Source organism: Stenella coeruleoalba (assembly GCF_951394435.1).
Source record: "Stenella coeruleoalba genome assembly, chromosome: 2".
Lineage (NCBI taxonomy): Eukaryota > Metazoa > Chordata > Mammalia > Artiodactyla > Delphinidae > Stenella > Stenella coeruleoalba.
In genome coordinates, this window is record NC_137147.1 from 85,287,415 (window position 1) to 85,304,560 (window position 17,146).

The 17,146-nt window shown below is 36.7% G+C and overlaps 1 protein-coding gene across 1 annotated transcript in view; it reads left to right on the forward strand.

Annotated features, from left to right (window-relative positions):
• SNAP23 (synaptosome associated protein 23) overlaps positions 1-15,779 on the forward strand; it is a 35,595-nt gene extending 19,816 nt beyond the window's left edge. Inside the window, exons 2-8 of the mRNA XM_079914314.1 lie at positions 644-745; positions 1,322-1,363; positions 1,779-1,827; positions 2,577-2,694; positions 11,884-12,042; positions 13,121-13,265; positions 14,469-15,779. Coding sequence (XP_079770440.1) covers positions 689-745; positions 1,322-1,363; positions 1,779-1,827; positions 2,577-2,694; positions 11,884-12,042; positions 13,121-13,265; positions 14,469-14,534 — 636 coding nt within the window. The 5' untranslated portion in view covers positions 644-688 and the 3' untranslated portion in view covers positions 14,535-15,779. The remainder of the gene's footprint in view (positions 1-643; positions 746-1,321; positions 1,364-1,778; positions 1,828-2,576; positions 2,695-11,883; positions 12,043-13,120; positions 13,266-14,468) is intronic.
• Positions 15,780-17,146: the final 1,367 nt, after the last annotated feature.

Sequence of the window (17,146 nt, forward strand, 5' to 3'; positions counted from 1 at the left end):
GACTTCACTAAAATAACAGACCATACAGTAATTGGAAAGGGAGAGTCTACTCTTAATAAAAACTAGGTCTTTTCTGAGCTCTCTGTATCAGCATTATCCTTTTCTTGTTAAGAATCAAAGTATTTCATTTTTTCCAATGAGTAGCCTGGACAACTGGCACATTTTTAGAATGTTTCCTGTGCTTTGCAAGCACAGGACTTTGAATTTGTTACTTTACTAATGGAACACTACCTAACTTCAACTTCTTCACCTTATTGCTTTTCCATATTCAGACAATGTACCAAGAACATTGTACAACCAGGAATTCATTTTAATAGTTTCTTGAAGCTTGTCTTCTAGTAATGCCTTCCTTCTCAAAGTAGAAGGACCACTTTCCTATTAGAAACAGTGCTTCACTGGAAGTCCTGAAACCTGAGTTTTAGTTTCACCTCTGGTAATAACTAGCATTTAAGCATTTACTTACCATCTCTCAGCCTTAATTTCTTCACCTGAAATATAGATAGATAGGTAGATAGATAGACAGACAGATAAATAGATAGGGATAAAGATAGGCTATTTTACTGTGTTTTCCAAGTATCCTAAATTCCATAAATATACACTCTTTGCTCAAACAAACTTGTTTTTTGTGTCCTTATTCTTACAGAATATCCACATTTCAGTTTCTCCACCTATCAAGTTTTAATTCATCATGGATAATCTGTCAGCAGAAGAAATTCAGCTGAGGGCTAACCAGGTTACTGATGAGGTAAAGGTTTTACTTGGAATAAGTAATAATTCTCTTTCAGTTTTCACAGTGGAAGGATGAGAGGACCTTCTTAGAAGACCATTTTGGCTTCTTCCTAGTCTCTTTATATCAAAGAATGCATTTGCTCTAGAGCGCCATTACTAGCTCCTTATTTTTTCAACTCATCAAAAAGCTAAATAAGTGAAAACAATTTGTATGTTTTTTTTGTTTTTTTTTTAGTCATTACTGAACAGTTACTTACAACAAAGATATTCTAGATTTGAGGAATTCTGACATTTAATTTTAACAGAATTTTCTAATATCTGTGTAATATACCTAGATTTCTGCTTACATTAAATTTTTTATAAATCCCATTAACTTCACCTTCCAAATTTTCTCTTAAGGACCATCTGTTAGGAAGAAAGTAACCAAAATTATAGTAATAAGCTTTCTTTTTTTGTTTTAAAGGGAGAGGTGGGTGGGCTGGCAATCTTTAAAAATAGAGTAGCATTATGAATATGGCCTGTGTTCAGATTTTGGGCGGGGGGTGGGTAGGGGAATTGTTGTAGAATGCTGAAACTCTGTGTTTTTTCCTAGTCTCTGGAAAGTACAAGGAGAATCCTGGGTTTAGCCATTGAGGTAAGAAGGTGTTTAATCATCAAGTTAAGTATAGTAACTGTATAGAAGGGATTCTGATAGCACAGGCTGGAATTACTGTTAAGAATCAGAAGGGTATTGTATCAATAAGCTTTATTATTTGAAACCAGCAATTGCTGAAATTGTCAAACCATGCAGTAATGGGCCTTTTTGTTTTTCTAATTGATAGTATTGGAATATGACAAGGAAGACAATTCACCATGAGTCTGCGACTTATTTTGGGGGGTTAATATGTTAAAGTGTGTTGGTTTGGGTAGATTAGTTTCCTCTGTAGCTCTAGTCCTCTGAGAAACTTAAGTTTCTAATGATTCTCTCTTGCTGTTTTTCAGACTTTGTAGGTTCTGTTTCTGTTTTGTTTTTATTTTGCTGTGCTCTCAGCGTTTTTCCCTTCTTTTAGTCTCAGGATGCAGGAATCAAGACTATCACTACGCTGGATGAACAAGGGGGTGAGTTGCAGTCATTGGCAGAAATTCTTGATTTGATTTAGGATGCCAGAAAGCCTTTTCAAATCAGCCGTGTATAAAATTAATTAAGCCTTTGGGAGTACCTTCCCTTTGTAAGATAAGAGTGACATTTTACTTCTTTTCTGCTGATTTGAATTATATCATGTTTGTTGCCTATTTGAGGTGGGGGCCACAATACCCCATTGTATACCAAGTATTTATTATTTAGCAGGGCTTATTGTGTGTATTGGTCGTACATGAACTAGACATTATGATATTTTTGCACCATTTTCAGAAATCAAGTTAAGTCCTTAAATAGGTCAGATTCAGGCAGGCTTGGAAACATTCTGTTTGATTTGGCCCTGAGCAATCTGGTCTAGTTTTTATTAATCTTATGACAGCCTTCAGGTTTTGAGCCTATCCAATAATAGAAATGTGGGGGATCTGGTCTAGTCACAGTACACTTAATTTGGTTGCAGAAGTGATGTCTAAACCAATCCTCACATGCTCCTATTATACAAATTTCTTTAGAACAAATCTTTCCACAGTCAGAGGCCAGGTGCCCCAGGATCAGTATGTGAAAGACTATTTTCATTCTGGACAGTCTGTAATACCATCTGGCCCTGATACAGTCACTGTGATGGGTTATTGGTGGATTCAAGGTTAAAGTTTTTGCTGTTCCATCATAATGGCGTTTTCTGGTTGGCACCGTGAATGTAACACAAAATGTAACTTCCACAACTTATTCTTAGAACAACTAAAACGCGTAGAAGAAGGCATGGACCAAATAAACAAAGACATGAGAGAAGCAGAGAAGACTTTAACAGAACTAAACAAGTGCTGTGGCCTTTGTGTATGCCCCTGTAATAGGTGAGTTGATAAATCAAGACCTTTTTCAAATAAATCTAAAGTGAGAGCACACCCCTCCCCACCTCCCAATAAGTATGACAGGGCCTAAATAAGGAACTTTGTTAGATCAAGTGAAGCTGTTTCTCCTTCAGTCAGATCAAACTTTTTGTATAAATGGGCATGTTCACTGCAAACCATCGCTTAAATTTGATCAATCTTTCGATCAAGTCCCAATTTCATTTTTTAATAATACAAGAAAAGGTTAGGAAATATACATCTGGGTAATACAGAGCAGGATAGAATTAGTGTCTTTTCCCTTCAAATAAGGAGAATTAACAAAATATATGTTCTGTGGTAGGCACATGAGGGATGGTCAAGGGAATAAAGGACTTGGATCCTGGCTTCAAAAGACTTACCAGGTGGTTGACTATATGAGAGAGAATAGCAAAAAGTAAGAACTATATAAATCTAGGGCTAGATCATGTGATACCAACTGAGGCTAAAGGTATAGAACTGATAAAGGTTGGTTTGGAGACCATCTTATAGGAGAGATAGGACTTGAGATGGGCTCTGAATGACTAGAAAGATCTGGATGGACATGAAAGAAGTGGGAAGACATTTCCTGTGGAAGATTTAATTTAAATAAAGATTACAGAGGAGCTTGACTTAACTGTACTACATGATTCACATAGATGAGAAGTGGAAAATAATACATAAGTAGGCAATAGAGGAACTTTGAATGCCAGCCTAAGGGGTTGATTGATTGGAGTATATAACTGCACACCAAGAAACTAGTTAGGAACCTTTTGTAAACTAGGCCTGTGGGGTATAACTTTATCATCAAGATTAGAGAGAAAAATGTAAGTCAAAAAAATTCACGTTAAATCAACTGATTATATATCAAACATGAAGAAGGAAACATTAAAGAAGACTCTGAAGATTTGAGGCCTCTAGTAAACTAGGAGATGAAAAGTCTTCAAATTATTTGTGTATAGTATATGAGATTATACTTGACAGAAAGGAATTCATTCTTTTTAGTGACTTTATTATTAACATTTAAATTCTCTACTTAATCTTGGATAATACAAACTCCATGGTGTTGACAAAAGTACATGTATTCAGACAAAGATGAGGAGTCATTAACAAAGCAACTTTGAACTTTACCTTTGGCTGAAATGACGTTGTCTGGAGATTGAGCGACTATCCTTTCTGCTGAGAGTATTCATTTTTAAAGAGCTTTGTAAGCATTACTGCTTCCATCCAGTTGTCTCAGCTGGTGTGGTAAACCAAAAATGAGATACGAAGGTTTACAGACTCTCAGCATTTGTTTACTCCTCAAAGGAGTTAGGAATGGAGGAGGTTTTGCTCTGTCATGCTTTCAGATAAGTGTTTCATGTGACAGCATTCTCTGTGCCATTTCTACTGGAGAAAATAGAGTTAAATTACTTGTTGGTCAACTTTAGTGTTTGTTTTGGGCATAAGAAGCTAAGAAAGACAAGTCTGTTGACCTGTTTAGACCTTGGTTGACTCTCCAAAAGTGCATATTTTAATAACTATGACCTGCGAATCAGGGTTTAGCAGATTACTTTCAGCAAACAAGTTTGAAATGCACAGATTTTTTTAAATCTAAACTCTGTTTTTAACTATGTTTTGCAAACTTACTTGCACTTTTCTCCTGTGTTCTATGTACCCTCTTGGAAGAGTTCAGGGGAAAAAGTAAATGAACTTCATTGAGATACATATTAAGAGAAGAGCAAGGAAGAGGAAGTCCTCCCTAGAACCTAGAGCAAATTATCTCTGATGAGTAGGAAGAGCAGGGAATAAGGTGGTCTGATATCATAAAAAGTGGGAAATGGAGCTACATAAGTATTAATTTTATTTTTCTTTGTGTACTCAGACAAGCATAGGCAGAATTTTCTTGGACAGTCTGAGAGAGAAGGTAGAGTATGGTCCTGAAGCAGTCTGTCGTCAGCCTCTAACCTCAGCAGAGCCCTTTCCTAGTGGGTCAAGAGAAGAAAGCACTTCTTAACAGTTGGAATCAAGGGGCTCCTATAACAGAACACTTGTTCTCTGAAGAGGAGAGAGTAGTGTTTCACTTTAAATATTCCGATTTTAATTGCCTCCCTTCCATCCATCTCTCCTTTACACCATTGAGTCCTTGCCCTCTATGGTATCTCTTGTCCTCAGCTTTATCTATTTTCACTCCTGCCAGGGGCGTGATCTTTCTAAGCTTAATCTGCTAATCTGTGTTTCAGTTAGGCTTATCATATAAATAGCCATAACATGAGCTTCTTAAAGGCAGAGACGGTATCTTAGTCTTCTGTATAAAGCTAGTACTAATTCTGGTACTAGTAATAACAACTCAGGTCCACAGTCTCCTATCTGCCATTTAGAAATCTAAAAAACTCTGAGAGCCAAACGTTTGTTTTTTTCGGAATGTAGTGCCACAACTTATTAATTAGGCTACGAGATGTAACCTGAACTGAAGCTATTTAATAGTCTTTATTACACTTAGCATAAATGTTAATCTGTTTCACTGCAGAAATATTGATGTATGTGATTGTGTGGTACTGCTCAAAATGTCTCACATCCAAAGGTTTGCATGAGAGTTGTGAGCCTGTATATTAATTTAGGCTCTTACTATCCTGAGCACTTTAAATTTAATCCTTACAATACCCTTAATATGAGATAGTTCCTCTTATTATCACCATTTTACATATGGGGAAACAGAGGCATAAGGAGGCTACACTAACAAGTGGAAGAGCTGAGATTCAAAACCAGGCAGAGCCCTAGTTTTTAACTGTATGCTACATTGCTTGACTGGCAAGAAAAGAATGAACCTTTTTGTTGTTGCTTTTGTTAGATGCATTACTATATAGAAAATGTCTTGAGTAGATTTGTTCTTTGAGATTTCTTTTTTTAGTAGTATTCATTAAAGCCATATCAGCAGATCTTTTTCTAATAAGACATGGAAATAGCTTCACTTAACAGAACCCTATATTAGAAGCGAATTTTAATTTTAGCTAATTCTTTTTAAAGGACTACTAGAATTTGAAAACAGACTACCAGGATTAAACTTTAAAATTGTGAATAAATGTCATTCTTTTAGCTTGCTACTATTTGAATCCTAAAAGCAAAATAGAACAGATCCTTATTAAAAATCCTATATCTTTGTCAGTAAGTTTGGGGTTTTTTTGTTTTGTTTTGTTTGTTGTTTTGGCCGCGTCACACTGCTTGCGGGATCTTAGTTCCCTACCAGAGATCAAACCCAGGCCCCTGGCAGTGAAAGCACCCGAGTCCTAACCACTGGACCTCAAGGGAAGTCCCTTTGTCAGTAACTTTGATAAGTTGTAATTCTAATTAACGAGTTTAAAAAGAGGCAGGTTTAAAATGGGAAGTCTCAGAATAGTAAACTGCCTGATGTCCCACTTTAACCATTGTCAGACAAAGTATTCCTCTGTCTTAACCTGCCTCTCTTCATTCTGTGCTTAAAATGTCAAACATATTGGCACATAGTTTGAAGATAGGTTGGTATTTCTGGACCACTTACTAGAGAAGTTGAAAATTGGTACTACAGGTTTTATACTATTGAATCTTACGTCATATTAAAATGTAAATATTCAACTCTGACTAGTTAAAATAAATATTGAATTACTGTATTTTAGTCAACATTTGAGTGCTTCCTCCATCCTACTCACTCGAGATACAAAGTATTTGCCTTCTCTTCATGTTAATTTTCATAATTTTAGGACAGAATATCATCATTCAGACTTTCTTAGGAAAAACGAAGTATGCTCTGGTTTAAATAGTTTTCATGTTTTTCTTTTTATCTAGATTCTCAGATGTTGGTTGTTTCTATGAAACCAGGCAGGAATTTAAATGCATTATGCTTTGAAAACTAAACCTGTTTCTGTTCTGTTTGATTGGCATTCACTGTTTTCTGCATTTCATTCTCTCACCTAATCTCTTCCTTTCTAATATGCTTACTAAAAATGAAGATTTAACATCAGAAGCTGAGCTCAGTAACTGATCAAAGGGAACTTTAAGATGCAGTCTTGTGGCGCAATTTGGGCTGTTAACCTGCTATCTAAAGGTGATGCTTCAAATGGCTTTTCTGTGCATGTGCATGGATTTTGTGAATGGTAGAGACTCTTAAAAGCTGTGCTGTGGTGTGTAATGTAAAGTGAATTTGTTCTTGATGAGTGCTGTCTGCCAGAAGATGGATTGACGAAAGGATCTTAATTTATAATACCACCCTTTGACTAATGGCTCTGATACTAAGTTTTTGCTAAAAAACACTTAAGATTATAAAAGTAAAAACACCCCTAAAGTTTCCTAAGAAGTTTTAAATAGGTTGATCTTTGTAGAGAATTGCTGCATTCTAGTTCTGATCAAAGGCAAGGGAATTCAGGCTAAATACATAGACTTTGATTTCAGCTTCCTTTCTTCTGTTAAGTTTTCCTACTCCTTTCTGGTTCCAGAATCAGTATTTCCTCTCTTGAAGTATTGCTTCTAATGATTTTGGATTCCCCATGATTTAGGCCACTACCAAATTGAGGAATTAACTGCCAATGTAAGTCATCTTAAATGCCATTTGGAACAAGGTGGGATATAAATTTAAAATGTTGCCATATCTAGTTATCTCCTTTTTTTAAATGAGGGTTTACCCTCTTTGTATATATTATCATCTGTTCCATAATACCTATTATGTCATGTGTTAGCTTGCTGTGGTTTCGTACTGAACTAATGCAGAGCTAACTAATCTTAATTTTTTTATGGAAGTTAACCCTCTAGTCAGCCTACTGTTTATTATAATGTTTGACTCCTAAATTTTGGATCTTTATGGGGACTATGAATACCATGGTTAAATGTTAGAAAATTGTTTGATTTCTACCCTTTGTTTCTTGCCCTTCTTTTTCTTCTTTCCTATAACCTGATCACCTCTCTCCCCGCCCTCCGCCCCCCAGCTTGGGCTTTCTTTTTGCTATTTTATTCAGTTAGTACTAATGTTGACAACCAAAACTCAAAAAAGAAATTGTTAAAGTTACTGTGTTCATATCCTGATACTTGTTTTCTATATTTATAGCAGCTTCTTAAGGGATATTTCAAATTCTTATTTCAAACATGCCATTTTTGAATGTGATATTTATCTGAAAAAATGTAGTAGTTAAAGATTGTTAAACTCTTCAAAACTGACAGTCAGGGGTAAATCTAACTTTCTAGATGGAGTTCTTAATTGCATTAAAATCTACCACAAATTTGCTTAAGCATTTTATTATGAAATCTAATTTCTTCCCAGAGGGGCTGTTAATTTTGTTATGCAGAAGAGTTCTGTTGCAAATCAGAACCATTTCTTTCTTACTGTAGACCAGAAACAACCCTGGCCTAGATGTCTTTTTTTTTTTTTTTTTTTTTGCGGTACGCGGGCCTCTCACTGTTGTGGCCTCTCCCGCTGCGGAGCACAGCCTCCGGACGCGCAGGCTCAGTGGCCCTGGCTCACGAGCCCAGCCGCTCCGCGGCATGTGGGATCTTCCCGGGCCAAGGCACGAACCCATGTCCCCTGCATCGGCAGGCAGACTCTCAACCACTGCGCCACCAGGGAAGCCCTAGATGTCTTTTTATATAGCTATATTCCAACTATATTCGGCTGCTTGTAGATCTCAAAGCTAGGGAATGTTAATGGGCTATAAGAATAAACATGCCAATTGGTAATCTGTGCAATTAAAGACATGAACTTTTAACTAAGGATCAGGTTGAGTTGAAACCAAAGAACAAAAATATTTGTCTGGGCTTCCCTGGTGGCGCAGTGGTTGAGAGTCCGCCTGCCGTTGCAGGGGACACGGGTTCGTGCCCCAGTCCAGGAAGATCCCACATGCCATGGAGCGGCTGGGCCCGTGAGCCATGGCCGCTGAGCCTGCGTGTCCGGAGCCTGTGCTCCGCAACGGAAGAGGCCACAGCAGTGAGAGGCCCGCATACTGAAAAAAAAAAAAAATTGTCTAATGCTTTACAGAACAATTTTACATCTATTATCAACAGCCCTGTGACTTATTAAGTACTGTTATCATCTTAGTTTTACATATAAGGAAAAGATGCTCAGAGATGGAAATTTGCATAAGGTTCTGTAGCTACTGAATGACAGGTCTAGGATTGGGATTCAAGTCAATTTACTCTAAATCTTGTGGCTTAAAAAAAAAAACCTTATGTATACGTTCACTTCCTCCAGATTAATTCCTCAGTGTCCCAATATATAGTAATACTAAGGTGTACTACCATAGTAATCTAAAATATTCCTTCTACAACAGATTGGAAGTCTCTTAGAACAGTGTTTCTTTTCCTGGTTGGGCAGCTAAATGATCTATTGAATTTAAATAAAATCATAGTTATAACAGAAGATTCCCAGGCTCCATCAGACAAAAATTGAAGTAGAATTTTCAGAGTGTAGCCTGAAATACACATCTGTGTATTCAGAATCATCCAGGTCACTTTGGTGCTCAGTCAAGTTTAGGAAATACTACCTTTTAAAGTACTTAAGACCCTTTGAAGGAAGACAAATTAGATTAAAACCATTGTTTTTATTAGATACTCAGCTCTCTGACAATGCCCTTAAAAACAGGTGTCTTTAAGGGTTTTACAACTCAGTGGGAGAAGCTCCAGGGTAACAGCATGTGGCAGGACCTTGAGCAAGCAGAAGGCATTATTACCTGGAGTAGAGATGCTGAAAGAGACATGGAACTATCACAAGGATGAAGATATGAAATCAACAGCATATAAAAATCACTGCTTTATAAACATGCAGAGCATGTCAAAACTGCATGAAAAAGTAGTGCAGAGATTTTTTCCCCAATCCATTTGAAAATAAATGTGACAATTCAAGTCAGCTTTTTGTACCTTTTCCCCTTGATATTGGAAGAACATCAAAGATCCAGTCCTCTTAAAGGGAGAAGGGTTTGATAACCAGTCTGATTCTTTATTTATAAACTATGCTTTAATTGAACCTCATTCACAATATCATGTTAAAACAATTCATTTGCATCTTATGCCCCTTATATCTAATTGAAGGAAGAATTCTCAGAAGTTGAAGGAATTTCAAATATTATTTCTTAAGGTTGAGGAGGTTGGAGCATGTGTATATCCCTTACTAGACCAAGAGCCCACAAGTCTGTCCCAACCCAGTGCTTCTGTGCTAAGACTCTCAGAAGCACAGTGTCTTATTATTTAGTGACATTAGAATTCCAGCCTTCAATCTTTGACCTGTTTTACAGTCTAACATCCTGATAAAAGCCTCACTTATATTACTTCTATTAATATTTCTGGTTAACTTTCTGATAAACTTATATGTTGTTTATTTTGCTTGGTTGCTATTACTCTGCTTCAGAATTTTGCCTGAGACCCATCTTATTAACAAAGAATACACGTAAATGGGTTTTTTACTAAACAGAAATTATTTATAAATATTCATTTAAATAATGTGTATATCAGGGACTTCCCTGGTGGTCCAGTGGTAAAGAATCTGCCTTCCAATGCAGGGGATGCGGGTTCGATCCCTGGTCAGGGAACTAAGATCCCACATGCCACGGGGCAATTAAGTGCACATCACAACTACTGAGCTCGTGTACCTCAACTAGAGAACCCGCGTGCTGCAAACTACAGAGCCCACACACTCTGGAACCTGAGCGCCACAACTGCAGAGCCCACGTGCCCTGGAGCCTGCACTCCACAACTAGAGAAGAGAAAACCTGCACGCCACAACTAGAGAGAAGCCCGCGCATTGCAAGGAAAGCTCCCGCATGCCTCAACGAAGATCCTGTGTGTCGCAACTAAGACCCGATGCAACCAAAAAAAAAAAAAGTAGTACTAAATAATGTGTATCCCACCTTGTTCCAGGAAGGATTTAACATGGCTTATTAATAACTAAATAGATTGATTTATTAAACATATAGTACCCTTTCTGTGGCATTGATGATTAAGGTCTAAGATCCAATTCTAGGTTTGCCAAACATGAATCCTCACAGGATCCTATTAAGAAAGGAGCCACTGCTTTCCTAAAATCTCTCCTTTGCTTTTGCGATTTCAAAACTTCCTCATTAATGTATCATGTGGAATAAATCAGAAACCAGTGTTATAGCCATATATTACTTTGTTTTTGTTTATAGAAAAGCAAAAACTAAAATTGTGTGAGTGGAAACTTTAGCCAAATAATCAGTAAGAAAAAGTTTTATTTGTGTTTTTTGTAACAGCCACTTAAAAGTCATTTTACTAGGTTCTTTTTCTTGCCATTTATACCAGTTCAAATAGTAAATCCCACGGTAAAATTCTGGCTTTGGCTGATTTTTAGCTATGTCAGTTAATCTAAACATATGCTTCTATTTTTAAGAGGCTTGGATTTAGGATCTTTTTTTTTTTAAGGTGGAACAGTAAACTCTTAAATGAAAAAGTCCTAAACCAAAGGATTTGTAACTGGTACCATTGTAGCCAAAGAAGTCATTCATTGCCTTTCCTTCATAATGTTTGTTTCTTAAGAAACCTTTCTTAAAAAAATTTTTTTTATAATAACTTTTTTAAAATTTTATTTTTTATACAGCAAGTTCTTATTAGTTATCCATTTTATACATATTAGAGTATATATGTCAATCCCAATCTCCCAATTCATCACATCACCACCACCCCCCAAAGAAACCTTTTTAAAAAAATTTAATGCACAATTCTAACTTTAAAAAACAGATCAGCTGAAACTACTACAGTTTAAGTAAGTGAGCAACTGAGGTCTAAGTACTGCCCACTCAGCCTTCTTTCTCTTCCATCCCTCATCAACATCTGAGACGCTTCCAAGGAACCATTAAGGCATCCCAGAGCACCTTTCCTAAGGAATTTTTTTCCTAGTGTCCATTAACCTCTTTTCTGGAGAGTGTCAGAGGCTAGGAGAACCTGAAAAATCAAATAATTACATTTTGGTACTTGCTAACTGCTCAGTGAAGATTTGGTGGAAGTAGTTTAACCTTTAAAAAAATGTTTTTAATGTTAGTGGGCTTACACAGTTCATCTTTTTCAATGCCAGATTGTGATGGAGCATAGTGTAGATAATCTAGATCTAGCTGCATGTAGCTTTTATTCTAAGGGTGCTAAGGCATCCCTAAGGTAACAAGCACTAATAATGTCATTTCTCCCTTTCCTGCTTTTTGGTATCTCTCTACACTCCTGACTCTTATATAGGACAAAGAACTTTGAGTCTAGTAAAGTCTATAAGGCAACATGGAGAGATGGTGGAGACAACTCTCCTAGCAATGTAGTATCTAAGCAGCCAGGCCGAGTGACAAATGGTCAGCCTCAGCAAGCAACCACAGGAGCAGCCAGCGGCGGATACATTAAACGGTATGCCAGCTCTTCCCGATATTTTTATTCTTTTCCTAAATGAATGGTTGTCTCTGGAGACTGGGTGTAATTATGCATGAACCCCAACTTATTAATTAGAAATAGCATTTATTCCTTTTTTTTTTTGGATTTTTTAAAATTTATTTTTGGCCGCACAGCATGTGGGGGTGTGTGGGATCTTAGTTCCCCGACCAGGGATCGAACCCGTGCCTCCTGCAGTGGAAGCGGGGAGGCTTAACCACTGGACCACCAGCGAAGTCCCTTATTCCATTTTAATATTTGCCTTCTGACAAAATGGTGACTGGGATTGTTGACATTCAAGGATGGATTAACTTTTCTTTGTAAAGTACTTTCCAAATTATTCAAGTAATCATGTTTTACTTCTGTAAATAAGAAGATGTGTTTTAAAATGTATCATCTAGAGTAGGAGTCGACCAAATCCCTATAAGGATATCTGTAAAAGGTCAGATAGTAAATATTTCAGACTTTACAGGCCATACAGTCTCAGTCACAACTACTCAACTGCTCAACTCTGTTGTAGGGTAAAAGCAGCCATAAACAATATATAAACAAATGAGCATGGCTGTATTCAAATAAAACCTTATTTATAAATTCAGAAGGCAGGCCAGATTTGGCTTTGGGCCAGGATTTTGCAACCCTTATTTTAGAGCAGTAGTTCTTTAGACCTAAGCATGCATCAGAATCACCTGGGAGGTTTATTAAAACACAGATCGCTGGGGTGCCTTCCAGTCTCTGATTGAGGAGATCTGGAGTGGAGTGTGAGAATTAGCATATTTTCATGTCTAACAAGTTCCCAGGTTATGCTGGGAATTACACTTTGAAAAACCACTATCCTAAAGTTACTTCTTAATCTTAAATGGCTTTAAGATGTTGTGCTCTCTTGGATTAGTCTTTCCATTTTTACTATGGAATGTTTCCCAAGAATGGTAACCTGCATCTGTTGGGTCCAACACTTGCTGAGGTCATTTTGGTTACTTATTTTTATAAAAACTAAATCCAGACTCACTCCATTTCTAATTCACCCCAAAGTACTGAATTAACTATCTTTTTGTGATAGTATAACAAATGATGCCAGGGAAGATGAAATGGAAGAGAACCTGACTCAAGTGGGCAGTATCCTAGGAAATCTAAAAAACATGGCCCTGGACATAGGCAATGAGATTGATGCTCAAAATCGACAAATAGAACGGATCACAGAAAAGGTAAGAGCTTTTTAGTGCCACAGGAAAATGAGACATCCGGTATAGTGTTTAGTAATAGACATCTGTGCTAGATGCTCTGGGGGAGAGCAATAGGGATAAGATCCTGTCCTCACAGGCCTTGCAGTTTTGATGAGTTCTAACACATTGAAAAACAATAGTCGAGTCCTCCTGTCTTACTCAACTGGTTCATTTTGAAACCAAGACCTTGGGACGAAGTGGTTTTATTTAAAATTTCACACATGAAGCTCACAATCTCCTCTAACCTTTCTGTGAGCTGTCGGGGTTTTTCTTTTTGTTTTTTTGTTTTTCCCCTGAAAGAGCGAGTTAGCTTTTGGAATTTTATTTTGTTAACTAATAACAAATTAGTAAGTTCCTGAATCTTCATCTCATGAGTCAGTAGGTAAAAATCAGTTCTGCAGAATGGTTCTCATGGGGTGGACACACAAAAACAAGAGTAACAAAAAAGTGTGGTTGCTATTTGTTACTTCATATGATATAAAATATACTGAAATTGTGTTCTGTGTTTGGTTGTGTCACATCTAAAAGCTGTTCTTATTTATTGTTACTTCATTAAAATCTCAGTATACTTTAAAGGTTGGGGTAAGTTTTTCAGCTTGGCTTTCTGTTGAATCACTTATGATGGATTTCATTGAGGCAAATAATGGTTCGTAAGATGTTTTCAATGCTGTTACGTGGGTTTAGGCTACATATTACCCATCATTTTAACTTACATATTGATATGGATGGTGATACATCTGTTCCACAGATCTTGGGGTAGGTTATTTCAGTCTCTGGGTGAGATCTAGGCTAGCTCCAGATGAGATTCTATGATTCAGTTCAGGGAACTCCCACAAGGTCCAGATCTATAGCAGAGAAGAGCATTATATTTTCACTGCATCTACATGCCATTGATTATAAGATGCATCCTAGTTTCAGACATGTTAAACTATGAAAAAAAATGTTATAGAACTCATGAAATACTGGCAACTTCTTCTGTTATATCTTTGTCATGTTTATACACCCAGGTTTTTCCAAATGAATTTGATATTCTGTCACTTCTTGCCCAAAATGAGTTTTGTAATGTGGCTTGGACTATTTCCTGAATTTTCTCAATGTGTCAGTTACTCTAAGTACATGAAATTTAATGTTTCTTAGAGCAGCTTATCTTGTGAAGTAATGCGGGTGTATTTTTCTTTTTTCCAGGCTGACACCAACAAAGATCGTATTGACAATGCCAATGCCAGAGCAAAGAAACTCATTGACAGCTAAAGCTACTGCTGTACTTCTTTATCATTTATTCACTTCCCTAGCTCCTCCTTCAGTCATTACCTTTCCAGAGTTTGAAATTTTGGTTCCACACTCTTCTAATCGGGAGATGATGTGGAAGAAGATCTAGGAGTAACAGCCCCCCTATTCTTTTATTTTCTCTTTTTCCCTTGAGGGTAGACTGTGGCTTAGTTTTCCTTCTAGTACTTTCTTTCTCAGTCCATACTCTTAGGTTGGTTTTCATACATCATATATAATGTTATTTTTCATTCTCTCCATTTACTTAGCAAGTTCTTCTGCTTTGAAACTTTGGAAGCATTGCCAAAGACAGCCATGTCAAAGGCTGGGGGCAGTAGGGGCAGGCACAAGGAGGAGAGGCAAGAGATAAGAGGTTGTTACCTCAGTAAAACCTGCAGACCCTAAAGCCAAAAGTTGCATAACCACAGTGAAGATCTAGTTGGTTTTAATTTCTGTTTAAGTTGCAGTTTTTGCCAGTTTAGGCCAATGCTTGGTTTTGGAGCCTGTATACACAATATTTTTGTTATACATCACAACTTTGCAACCTCTGCTTCAAATAACAGAATGAGTTTTCTTAAAGTGAGCTTAATTTCTGAACTCTTGGTGGTTCATCTATGTACATAGATTCTATGATCCCATTTCATATTGCACCATATAGGAACACATGGTATAAATGAATGGCTTTTTATTTTCATATTATTAATAGTATCATGGTCCCATTACAGGCCTATTAACCTCATAAATTTGTCATTAGTCTTTGAAGAAGAAATATGTAAATATGTATATATATTATGAGAATTTCTCTCTACAGCAGGGCTTAAAATTTTTTGGAAAAGTTTGACAAAGTATATCACGTGAATTCAGATTTACCTCAATGCCAAGAATTGTTTAGATAGGAAAAAAGAAACTTGTTTTGATCTCAGGTAGAAAATAGTTAGATTACTTTGAGTTTTATGTAGCTTTAAACTTTTTTAAAAACTAGAATTTATTCTGTTTAAAAATGATTTAGAAAATTATGTCTTTGGTTTACTTATTGATGATTGCACTATGATTCTCTTAGCTTTTTGGATTCAACTTCCAGAATCACATTTGCTTAGATCCTGAACAGTGTTATAAGAATCTGATTGGTATTTGTCACCTTTATTTAAAAACTAGCTTCTGCACACTTCAAAGCTATTAATGTCGATTGGTTTGACCAATAACCACTGTTTGATCCTTACAATTAAATTTTGTAACTAACTAATGGAACTGTTTTTTCAAATAAGTGATGTGCTTCTGTGAGTACTTTTTGGGGGGTGGAAAGCAATAATTTTGTCAGCTCTTATTTGACAAACTGAATAGAGCAAAGATCCATAAATCAAAAGGCACTCCAACAAACACCTGACTTTATTAGCACCTTTCCCATTTTCATTGGAAATATAGGACTTTTCATTGCTATGATTTGTCATGAGGTTCATTTTAATCATTACTAGTTGTTTTATTCATTTGAGCTTATAATATACTAGCGACTGAAAGTGTTTATGAGTGAAAACTGCAACGCACTTACTGGAGGAGATAGAGTTAACATGGGAACTTTCAAAGGCTGAAAAGGAAAATATTTATAGTGAGATTTAATTAGGCCCTCAGTAATAGAAATGCCACATGCCAAAAAGGAGTAGTTTGGCAGGTGGTAGTAAATGTGTGTGTATAATAAGAAGGTATAAAACACTGGGGGCTGTTCTATACTTAAATATCCTTCCTAAAAGCGTTAAAAAAATTTTTTAACACTATTATGGCTGAAGGAAATAGTTCTAAAGATACCAGTATGCTGTTCCAACAGTATAATTGGTTAGAAGTGTGAGCTAAGGCACCATATTGTCTGGATTTACACTCTAGCTCTGCCACTTGCTGGCTGAGTGACTATAAAACCATTTCTGTGCCTCAGTTTCCTTGTGCGTAAAGTGGGATTAATGATTCCTACCTCATAGAGTTGCTGCGAAGACTTAATGTGGTAATGCATGTAAAGCACTTAGAGCAGTGCCCAGCAAACGTAAGAGCTTATTAAATGATAGCTGCTATTCTCTCTAGAGCGGAGCTCTTTTTGGGTCAAGGATCTCTTCGTGAATTTGATGAAAGACAACACAGCCTATCTCTCCAGAGAAACAGACACACAAACACACACACGTGAATCATGCATAAATGGGTCTTGAAAGCCCATCCATGGATCCCAGGTTACATATTTTTTCAAAGCTTCTGCTACTGAGAAAAGAGGAATGAGGACCTAGAACTTAGGCTCATAATACACTAGAAATAGAAGCTGTTGACTTAAAAGTCTTCTCCTGTGACACTGTCTGGAAACTTGTTTCTATTACTTTTGAAAGGTAGTGACTGAGGTGGTTAGCACAAGCTCTGGAGTCTGACCAACTGTGTTCAAGTTTTGGTTCAATCATTTACTAGTTTTGTGACCTTGAGCATAAAACTGACCTATAATTAAGGAGTTAAACATTATTCTCCACTGAACTTAATTTTTTTTTAACAATAAGCTCCCTCTTCAGGTTTCTGGTCTTATGACAGTGATCTTTATCCCCTATAGTTGTGCCTGTTTTTTTCTTCTTTCA